An 11,708-nucleotide genomic window follows, 5' to 3' on the forward strand; every position below is an offset into this window, starting at 1 on the left:
ATACAATGTATTGTTGGCTATTGCTACAAATATACCCCAGCGACTTAAGACTGCTTTTGTGCTGCAGGGTCACATATACGCTTAAAGCCACTTACAGTGCATTCAAGGTACATTTGATTAGTTCATGCATTCCCTGGATAATAAACCACAGAAATGCAGTTATAAAATACCATCGGGATGATCGGGTTAATTTAGTCTCTATATCTTTCGCTTCCCGTCACTGATTTATTTTCAGGCATCGTTGTGTCTCTGATCTCTTGTCATTTATTCAGTGCTGTCGGCTCTTATCTCTGACCTACAGATGGGGCTTTTTAAGGAAAATGAAACTTCTACTTCCTGTTTGCAGTGTACTGCTTTCTGATTGGCTGGTTTTAGGGATGAGGCAGGCCCAAAGCTTTTCTCTGCACGTCCTTATATGGTCATGAGTCTGAGACTGATGATTCTCACTCAAGATCACATGATCAGCTCACTCACTAACAACATGTTTAAAATGCCTTTAAAAGACCCTCACAAATATTTTACTACAGTAATTACTATCAAAAATGAGACATTTTATAGTAAATGACCATAATTACTACAGTAACTAGGAAAAAAGTAGATATTTTATAGTAAATGAGACATTTTAATGTTACAAAAGAGTTATATTTCAAATAAATACTCATTTAAAGACCCTAACAACTATTTACCATGGTTTCCACCAAAATACCACATTAATTACTATCCAAGAGAATTTACAACTAAATCTAAGCATTACATTACATACGCATTATAGTTTGAATAAATCTGTCATGAATACAATTTTTTAACAACAAACTGGATCAGAAACAGAATTATATTATTAAAAAAGGCTGATGTAAAAACTGTCATGTGTAATTTGAATGTTTATATAAAACTTAGTTTTTATGCGAGTTTAAATGTGATTAATATATTGATTAAATGAACTATTTTGGGTTTTGAATTTTGGCTCAAAATAGCAGGAAACAGTGTTTTCAGTGTGTTTAACTGCAGCAAGTGTCTTAAGAGGCGTCGAAGCAGCTCTTCATCACTGGTGGTCTGGTGTATCATTTATTGATTATAAGAGTGTTCTCTTTCTCAGATGAATGCAGTTAATGCAGGTGTTCTGACCTACACAGCCATATCTCAGTTCCTGCCAGGTACAGGTGTGTGTGTGTGTGCGTGTGTGTGTGAGAGAGTGAGTGCGTGTGAGAGTGAGTGCGTGTGCGAGAGTGTGTGTGTGTGTGTGTGAGAGTGAGTGCGTGTGTGTGTGCGTGTGAGTGAGTGAGTGAGTGTGTGAGAGTGAGTGCGTGTGAGAGAGTGCGTGTGCGAGAGTGTGTGTGTGTGTGTGAGAGTGTGAGTGTGAGAGTTAGTGCGTGTGTGTGTGTGAGAGTTAGTGCGTGTGTGTGTGCATGTGTGTGAGAGTTAGTGCGCGCGTGTGTGTGCGTGAGTGTGTGAGTGTGTGTGAGAGTGTGCGTGCGTGCGAGCGTGCGTGCGAGCGTGTGTGCGCGCGCGCGCGTGTGAGTGTGTGAGAGAGTGTGTGTGAGTGTGTGTGTGTGAGTGTGAGTGTGTACCTCACTGAGTTTGATCTGTCGTAGTTCCTCCTCAGCGGCCGTCAGTGGCAGAGGAGCTGATTGAGCCGTGACGTGCTTCTTATATCCGCTGAGAGAAACATCATCCTGCCACAGACAGACACATGATTTTCACTGTGATGTTCTTAAAACCTTAGGTGTATGTGATATATGTGTGTGTATACAGAGAGAGAGAGAGACTTGTTCAAAGTTCTAGGGTCAGTAAGATTTTTTTATAAAGAAATTAATACTTTTATTCATCAAGGATGCATTAAATTGTTCAAAAGTGCCAGTAAAGACATTTATAGCGTTACAAAAGATTTCCATTTCAAATAAACGCTGTTCTTTTGAACTTTTTATTCATCTGTGAATCCTGAAAAATAAAATGTATCAGTTTCCACAAAAATATTGTGCAGCACGACTACCTTCAACATTGATAATAATCAGAAATGTTTTCTTGAGCAGCAAATCAGCATATTATACTGAAGACAGTATACGTGTGACACTGAAGACTGGAGTAATGATGCTGAAAATACAGCTGCGCATCACAGAAATAAATTACAGTTTAACAGATATTCACATAGAAAACAGCTGTTTTACATTATAATAATATATTACATTTTTAATCAAACAAATGCAGCCTTAATAAGCAGAAGAGACCTCTCTCAAAAACATTAAACCATGTTATGGACCCCATGGTACTAAATTGCGGCTTCAGTTCACATCGGCATTGAACAAAACGAACCTTGACGGTGCCGAATATCTCATCTTTAATGTGTCCGAGGCCGAACTCCTTCCTGAGCGTGGCTCTGGTGGCAGCGTACAGCATTTTGTGGCGCACCTGTCAGAAAGAGCGACGGCAGATCGTGAGTTTCACATGAAAAGCAGCTCAAGCGCAAAACACGAGAGCAACACACAAACACACATGACTATAATCAACTTAGAAAAGAGATTAAAGTGATCAAGAGTCAGTCTTAACCGTCAAATATGGGCTTTTCTCTCAAAAATGTTCACAATTGTTTGTTGTTTTGTAAGTCGCTTTGGATACAAGCATCTGCTAAATGAATGAAAAGTATTGTAAAGGTAAAAAGAACAAAGTCAGACCCCTTTAAGTGACCAAAAATGTGTGGAAAAGAAACCATGCGTCTCTACACTCGCATTGTCTAATGTCCTAAGAGTGGGTTCAGATGTCATTGTGGTCAAAGACCAATATTTTACTACTTATTATTATTAATTATAAAATATTGTTATTAATTATACATATATCGATTTAGGTGTTAATTATGTATTTATCAATAATTTAATCATTATTATAAATCATGAATACTAAAATATATTTTCTAAATAACATTTTACATATAATCTTATATTATTAAATAAATATATATTATTTATTATTTCTAATACAATTTCTAATAATAATAATTATAATTGTTATTATAAATAATATTATTTATACATATTAATTTAGTTTGTAATAATTATTAGTTTATATTTATAAATCCTAAAATATTTTATAAGTAATATTTTTATATTATTGTAATACACACCTATATATTATTTGGTAAATATATTTAATTTCATAATATTTAAATTTTCTCATATCATTATTAGTAATATTATTATTTTTACAATTATGTTATTAATTAAGCATTTTCATTTTTAGTAATTATCAACCATTTATTTATTTATTTTTTGTTATAAATCATAACATATATTTATAACTTATATTTTATATATTTTTAAAATATTTTATATATATTGAATTATTTTCTTTCTTATAGTAATAATAATATATAAAAGTACTAAACATTGTGTCCTAAGAGAAGTCTAACAGATCAGTTTAGCTGTTTCCAGAAGAGCTGAAAGGATCAGGTAAAAGGGTAAGACAGGTCCCAGATCAGTGTTTATCCCCTCAACACACACAGACACGAGTGTTTAACGACGCTGGCGAGTCTGAACACGTATGAGAATAATGATAAGAATGTTCAGCTGTGACTGAACCGCCTAAAGATCTATGGAAGCAAAATAATGCCATATGTCTTTGAAACAAAAAAGCATGTTGAATAGCACTGACTGAAAAAAAAACAATGCATTGCATTAACAGTGCTTGCATTTTAATGCCTTGTATTTCCAGGGCTTGGAAACATATTAACATATTGTTTATTTAATTCAATTCAAAATATTTCACACACATTTTCATAATGAAAAATTCAATAATTCATATTCACTTCCAAAACATTCAATCTGTTTAAAAATACGATGTATAATATTCAACAGGCAAATTTCGGTCCATTTTATTTCACTTACATACACAACTTCCACAAATTCAAATTTAGTTTGTAATAATTATTAGTTTATATTTATAAATCCTAAAATATTTTATAAGTAATATTTTTATATTATTGTAATACACACCTATATATTATTTGGTAAATATATTTAATTTCATAATATTTAAATTTTCTCATATCATTATTAGTAATATTATTATTTTTACAATTATGTTATTAATTAAGCATTTTCATTTTTAGTAATTATCAACCATTTATTTATTTATTTTTTGTTATAAATCATAACATATATTTATAACTTATATTTTATATATTTTTAAAATATTTTATATATATTGAATTATTTTCTTTCTTATAGTAATAATAATATATAAAAGTACTAAACATTGTGTCCTAAGAGAAGTCTAACAGATCAGTTTAGCTGTTTCCAGAAGAGCTGAAAGGATCAGGTAAAAGGGTAAGACAGGTCCCAGATCAGTGTTTATCCCCTCAACACACACAGACACGAGTGTTTAACGACGCTGGCGAGTCTGAACACGTATGAGAATAATGATAAGAATGTTCAGCTGTGACTGAACCGCCTAAAGATCTATGGAAGCAAAATAATGCCATATGTCTTTGAAACAAAAAAGCATGTTGAATAGCACTGACTGAAAAAAAAACAATGCATTGCATTAACAGTGCTTGCATTTTAATGCCTTGTATTTCCAGGGCTTGGAAACATATTAACATATTGTTTATTTAATTCAATTCAAAATATTTCACACACATTTTCATAATGAAAAATTCAATAATTCATATTCACTTCCAAAACATTCAATCTGTTTAAAAATACGATGTATAATATTCAACAGGCAAATTTCGGTCCATTTTATTTCACTTACATACACAAGGCATTAAAATGCAAGCACTGTTAATGCAATGCATTGGTTTTTATTTCAGTTAGCGCTATTCAACATGCTTTTTTGTTTCAAAGACGTTTGGCATTATTTTGCTTCCATAAAGACCAGTTTATATTCTCCAGTTCTGCTGCGTTCAAGAAACAAACGGTGATCTGAAGGAGCTTTAAGATCTAGCTAGGGGTGTGCGATATATATCGTCATCGTTGTTTTAACCATGTGTGATTTGGCATAATCGAGTATTTTGCAAAAAACAAAACAAAAACAGTGCGAGCGTGTTCTTTCACTGCATGATTCAGTCTATTAAAATACATTAAGAATGATCAGAAAACTCAAAAAATTTATACATTTATATAATTTCATATAGTTATCACACGAAGAGTGCCGATTTTTTCAAAAATAAGCATGATTACAAATGTGATTTAGATTTTATACAACTGTTCAATAAACAAGTTAATATCAAGAGACTTACGTGTTAGACACTATATTGTCTGTTTTGCGCTATTTCTCCAACAGAAATAATTCCAAACACAGCCACGGCACTGTTTTGTGTCTCTGAGCAACGTGACGGTGATTCGTTCCGAATTCCGAATGATTCGGTTCAATCGCAATGACTCACTTATTAACAGTGACTCGCTGCCACCTACTGGCGGTTTTAATTTCACATTTAAAGTTTATTTTAATTATTTAAATAATTTCGAATAACAGCATGCAACGTTTTATGTTTGTTTAATATATCAAAACATTATTTATGCATTCGTAACTGCAGGTTAAATGCATTCATGTCCTGCATTAAACAGTAGTGTGTAAGTGCATCTAAATGCCACTTCAGATGCAGCTTCAGCGAAGATTAATTGCTTGGTAACAGCCCAAATGTCTTATTATTCTAATTCACTGATTAAATGTAAGAATTTGACTGTGAAAAAAAAAGGCTTTATTAAAGGTAAAAAATGCCCATAAAAGGTAAAAATCAATTTAAACTTAAGGAAAAGATTCATTTCTATCACTGATGTGAACTGAGCACCACACAGAATATGCAGAATATCAAAAACTCCGCACAATAACACACTCGGCAATATATCGTCTAGTTATCGTTATCGAAAGATCCCCAGAAAACATCGAGATGTCATTTTTTGATCTAGAGGAGGATCCTGACTGGTGTCTTACAGGTGAGTGGTCAGGTGACCAGGCGATGAAGATCCACTCGTGTCCCAGGCTGTTGGTGGAGTCCAGGCGGTACAGGATATAACAGGGCAGCTCTTTATCCAGCGCAGGAAGCACAAGAGCATCATAGTCTTCCTCCCAGCTGCGAGCGGCCGATTTGGTGAAGCCTAAAACCAGCTCCTCTGAAACCACATCCACCCCAATCACTCATTCTGTGTGTCATGCACATCTGGGCCCTTATTCACAAAACATTTCATCTCACCACTAAGAGTGCTCCTAAACACCAGCAAAGAGTTTTCTCTCTAAACCTATTCACAAAGCTGCTGAGACAAACTTGTACTAAGGAATAGACAGACTCAGAGTAAGGGGGCGGGGTTAACTTCATTGCTATGGATGATGTCAGCGTGCTTATTAACTATGCACACAGTGATTGGCTGATAGTCTCTGTCGGAGATTTATTCATAGAAATATTGTAGAGTGCGATATTATGTTGCCTAAGAGTCACTAATTAAACAAGTATGTGTTCGGCTAATTATCAGCCTCTTGCATGTGAGCTTCTCGTAAACAATTAGTGAATACTAGTGCTGCCAAACGATTAATCGCGATTAATCGCATTCAAAATAAAAGCTTTTGTTTACATAATACATGTGTGTGTGTACTGTGTATATTTATTACGTATATATATATATATATATATGCACACACATACATGCATATATTTCCGAAAAAATAAAACAAGGATATAATCAAAGGAAAATCTGGAGTTGGGATAACCTTCAAAATCAAAGGCGATACCTTTTTAAAAGCTCATTATTGTCAGATATTTCTAAAATGTTGATTAGGGATGTAACGGTATGAAAATTTCTTATCACGGTTATAGTGACTAAAATGATCACGGTTATCATTATTATCACGGTATTGTTCATTATGCTCCGAGGCAGATTGCTGTCCACAGCTATTTTAGGATAGTTTGTGGTTTGATCTTAGAAGTCCTCTTTAATAATCCTAACCTTTCACAGATTTAGGAGCTAGTTTTAGCGCTAAAACACTTCGCGAAATACAATTATGAGTCCTAAATCTAGGACCGACGCTCATTATTTGTAAGATTTTCTCCTAAATCGGCGATTTATGAGCTACTTTTAGCTTTAAGATGTGTTGTGAATACGGGCCCCGATTTGTTTTGTTTGTAAATGATCGTGCGTGCGGTTTTTACCGTTTTCGATCACGATCTTCACGAGTCTGTACTCTCCGTTCCTGGCGTTGCCAAAAACATCCTTCACCTCGTCAGCAGCTGGAAGACAAACCAACAAACAAACGTGTGAACTACAAGCAAATATAACACCAGACGCTGAGTATAATCAGGCTAATTGAGGTGTAAAGCATCAGAGTCAACAGCGCCTGACTCTTACCGTGTTTCTGATGATATACACACACAATATCACAGCAAACCTCTTTATCATCTCTATTAAAACACAGTGTGTAGAGAGCTATTATTATTATTTTGATGACCGCAGTCAGAAACCGAGAATACAGGAAGTTCATATTTAGATTTTAGGTTCTAACTGTCGTTATCATCTAGCATGAGTATAAAATCTCATATATTAATATTAGTTTTCATAGTTTTCTGATGCTCTGACTGGTTACAATTTTATATAAACTGCATATAATAACAACAACAATAATAATAATGGAAGCAGTGTTATTTTAGTCGTTTAAGGAATTTTGTTGTGCATTTTTTCTTCAAAAATAAAATATACATAAATAAATAAACTATATATCAATTCATACACAGTGATATCGCTCTCTACATGTAGAGCCATTCATTACAACGCTGCTATATATATATATGAACATATAGCTCTGAGATATTACAGTATGCTGGGATTATTATGGGATGCATGTGGCGCGCGATGAAGGCGTTGCCCGCGCTCGTGATTGAGAAGCACAACTCTGGCCATTACAAAACACTGATGCGATCAATCATGAAGATGATTTTAATCATAAACCTCAGGTCTGAGGGAGTGAAATCACTGCCGACAGACGCGCTCGATTCACAGCTTCATTTGTCTTCTAAATGCAGCATCTCGGCGCTATGCGAGTTTCGCGCCGCTCGCTCATCCTCACCACACAGATCCTGATGTATAAATCATAAGAATATTTGCTCTCTACATGTAGAGCCATTCATTACAACGCTGCTATATATATATGAACATATAGCTGTGAGATATTACAGTATGCTGGGATTATTATGGGATGCATGTGGCGCGCGATGAAGGCGTTGCCCGCGCTCGTGATTGAGAAGCACAACTCTGGCCATTACAAAACACTGATGCGATCAATCATGAAGATGATTTTAATCATAAACCTCAGGTCTGAGGGAGTGAAATCACTGCCGACAGACGCGCTCGATTCACAGCTTCATTTGTCTTCTAAATGCAGCATCTCGGCGCTATACGAGTTTCGCGCCGCTCGCTCATCCTCACCACACAGATCCTGATGTATAAATCATAAGAATATTTCGCTCTTACCCTGAATACCCGTCTGATGAGACATTATTTCACTCGGCGGAGGATGTTTGGAGACTCTCGATCCCGGAAGAAGGAAGCGGGGCGGCGGTGACGTCACGTGCCTCTGACGCGTCTCCCCTCCCTCCGCACTGCGCATGCGCGGACATCAAACAACCTAATATACAACCTAACAACATCTTCATCCTCTATTACATTTAGGGTGTGTGTGTGTGTGTGTAAGAATCCAAATCTTACACCTTTAGATATACAGTGGGGAAAATATTTATTTGATCCCCTGCTGATTTTTTGCCCACTTACAAATAAATTAAGGGTTTGTAATTTTTATGGTAGGTTTATTTTAACGGATATAAACAGAATATCTAGAAATTGATTTGCATTTAAGTGAGTGAAATAAGTATTTGATCCTCTACCAACCAGCAAGAATTCTCCCACAGACTGGTTATGTGCCCATGTGGAACACAGATTAGTCCTGCCACTTTAAGAAGTTACTCCTAATGTCAGCTCGTTAGGTGTTTAAGACACACAACTGTTGGTGCGATTATTCGGAAATGGAAGAAATACAAAAATAGCCATCAATCGGCCTTGGTGTGGAGCTCCGTGTAAGATCTCGCCTCATGGGGTAAGGGTGATCATGAGAAAGGTGAGGGATCAGTCCCAAACTACACGGGAGGAGCTTGTTAATGATCTTAAGGCAGGTACGTTCAAATAAACCTACCATAACAATTACAGACCCTTCATTTCTTTGTAAGTGGGCAAACTTACAAAATCAGCAGGGGATCAAATAAATATTTTCCCCACTGTATAGGCAAACTATATATTTTTGTTCTCCTATCTTAATAGTTTCTTTATATTCTTCATTTGCGATGCATAAAGTCTTTATAACATCTCTTCCTCTAAAACAAAAACTGAGGGTTTTATGGGTTTACAAGATTTTCTGTCGCCTTTTTTTAAATAACTTTTTTAATCAATTAGCAGAAGTTCAAAGGTTGAACATTAATATATGCCTGCAGTAAAATAATGTGTTCATGTTGCATAATTGATCAATTATGAAACAAATTAAATTTCAGCTGTAAAGCAGCTCTACAGAAGACAATAGTTTCAGATCAATTCAGTTCAAGTTTTTGTACAGTCAGATCAATACTGTTTATAATAATAATAATAATATGTTTTTTGTATCTTTGTGGGTGGTTGATGTGCATAATGTGTATGAATATTGTTTTAATTTCTAATGTATAAGGTTTTGTTGACATGCTGGCTACTGAGTCCATCACAAATTTCCCCTTTGGGGACAATAAAGTACATTTAATTTCATTTAAAAATACAATCTATAAAAATATCAAACAACAGATATTTATAATACTAAAATAACATAATCAGATGTAACCTAATTATTTTATTTTATGAAAACATCCCAATATTATTGAGAGATACACACACACACACACACACACACACAGAGAGAGAGAGAGAGAGAGAGAGAGAGAGAGAGAGAGAGAGAGAGAGAGAGAGAGAGAGAGAGAGAGAGAGAGAGAGAGAGAGAGAGAGAGAGAGAGAGAGAGAGAGAGAGAGAGAGAGAGAGAGAGAGAGAGAGAGAGAGAGAGAGAGAGAGAGAGAGAGAGAGAGAGAGAGAGAGAGAGAGAGAGAGAGAGAGAGAGAGAGAGAGAGAGAGAGAGAGAGAGAGAGAGAGAGAGAGAGAGAGAGAGAGAGAGAGAGAGAGAGAGAGAGAGAGAGAGAGAGAGAGAGAGAGAGAGAGAGAGAGAGAGAGAGAGAGAGAGAGAGAGAGAGAGAGAGAGAGAGAGAGAGAGAGAGAGAGAGAGAGAGAGAGAGAGAGAGAGAGAGAGAGAGAGAGAGAGAGAGAGAGAGAGAGAGAGAGAGAGAGAGAGAGAGAGAGAGAGAGAGAGAGAGAGAGAGAGAGAGAGAGAGAGAGAGAGAGAGAGAGAGAGAGAGAGAGAGAGAGAGAGAGAGAGAGAGAGAGAGAGAGAGAGAGAGAGAGAGAGAGAGAGAGAGAGAGAGAGAGAGAGAGAGAGAGAGAGAGAGAGAGAGAGAGAGAGAGAGAGAGAGAGAGAGAGAGAGAGAGAGAGAGAGAGAGAGAGAGAGAGAGAGAGAGAGAGAGAGAGAGAGAGAGAGAGAGAGAGAGAGAGAGAGAGAGAGAGAGAGAGAGAGAGAGAGAGAGAGAGAGAGAGAGAGAGAGAGAGAGAGAGAGAGAGAGAGAGAGAGAGAGAGAGAGAGAGAGAGAGAGAGAGAGAGAGAGAGAGAGAGAGAGAGAGAGAGAGAGAGAGAGAGAGAGAGAGAGAGAGAGAGAGAGAGAGAGAGAGAGAGAGAGAGAGAGAGAGAGAGAGAGAGAGAGAGAGAGAGAGAGAGAGAGAGAGAGAGAGAGAGAGAGAGAGAGAGAGAGAGAGAGAGAGAGAGAGAGAGAGAGAGAGAGAGAGAGAGAGAGAGAGAGAGAGAGAGAGAGAGAGAGAGAGAGAGAGAGAGAGAGAGAGAGAGAGAGAGAGAGAGAGAGAGAGAGAGAGAGAGAGAGAGAGAGAGAGAGAGAGAGAGAGAGAGAGAGAGAGAGAGAGAGAGAGAGAGAGAGAGAGAGAGAGAGAGAGAGAGAGAGAGAGAGAGAGAGAGAGAGAGAGAGAGAGAGAGAGAGAGAGAGAGAGAGAGAGAGAGAGAGAGAGAGAGAGAGAGAGAGAGAGAGAGAGAGAGAGAGAGAGAGAGAGAGAGAGAGAGAGAGAGAGAGAGAGAGAGAGAGAGAGAGAGAGAGAGAGAGAGAGAGAGAGAGAGAGAGAGAGAGAGAGAGAGAGAGAGAGAGAGAGAGAGAGAGAGAGAGAGAGAGAGAGAGAGAGAGAGAGAGAGAGAGAGAGAGAGAGAGAGAGAGAGAGAGAGAGAGAGAGAGAGAGAGAGAGAGAGAGAGAGAGAGAGAGAGAGAGAGAGAGAGAGAGAGAGAGAGAGAGAGAGAGAGAGAGAGAGAGAGAGAGAGAGAGAGAGAGAGAGAGAGAGAGAGAGAGAGAGAGAGAGAGAGAGAGAGAGAGAGAGAGAGAGAGAGAGAGAGAGAGAGAGAGAGAGAGAGAGAGAGAGAGAGAGAGAGAGAGAGAGAGAGAGAGAGAGAGAGAGAGAGAGAGAGAGAGAGAGAGAGAGAGAGAGAGAGAGAGAGAGAGAGATACACACACACACACAGAGAGAGAGACACACACACACACACACACACACAGAGAGAGAGAGATACATACACACACACACACACACACACAGAGAGAGAGAGAGACACACACA

The 11,708-nt window shown here is 37.2% G+C and overlaps 1 protein-coding gene across 1 annotated transcript in view; it reads right to left on the minus strand.

Moving 5' to 3' along the window:
* Positions 1–8,547, minus strand: part of twf1a (twinfilin actin-binding protein 1a) — a 14,213-nt gene extending 5,666 nt beyond the window's left edge. The window contains exons 1-5 of the mRNA XM_016494759.1: positions 8,451–8,547; positions 7,136–7,213; positions 5,926–6,104; positions 2,311–2,406; positions 1,569–1,673 (exon numbers count right to left, since the gene is read on the minus strand). Of these exons, the coding sequence (XP_016350245.1) occupies positions 1,569–1,673; positions 2,311–2,406; positions 5,926–6,104; positions 7,136–7,213; positions 8,451–8,475 (483 nt within the window). The 5' untranslated portion in view covers positions 8,476–8,547. The remainder of the gene's footprint in view (positions 1–1,568; positions 1,674–2,310; positions 2,407–5,925; positions 6,105–7,135; positions 7,214–8,450) is intronic.
* Positions 8,548–11,708: the final 3,161 nt, after the last annotated feature.

Source organism: Sinocyclocheilus anshuiensis, unplaced genomic scaffold (genome assembly GCF_001515605.1).
Source record: "Sinocyclocheilus anshuiensis isolate Anshui unplaced genomic scaffold, SAMN03320099.WGS_v1.1 scaffold923, whole genome shotgun sequence".
NCBI classification, from domain to species: domain Eukaryota; kingdom Metazoa; phylum Chordata; class Actinopteri; order Cypriniformes; family Cyprinidae; genus Sinocyclocheilus; species Sinocyclocheilus anshuiensis.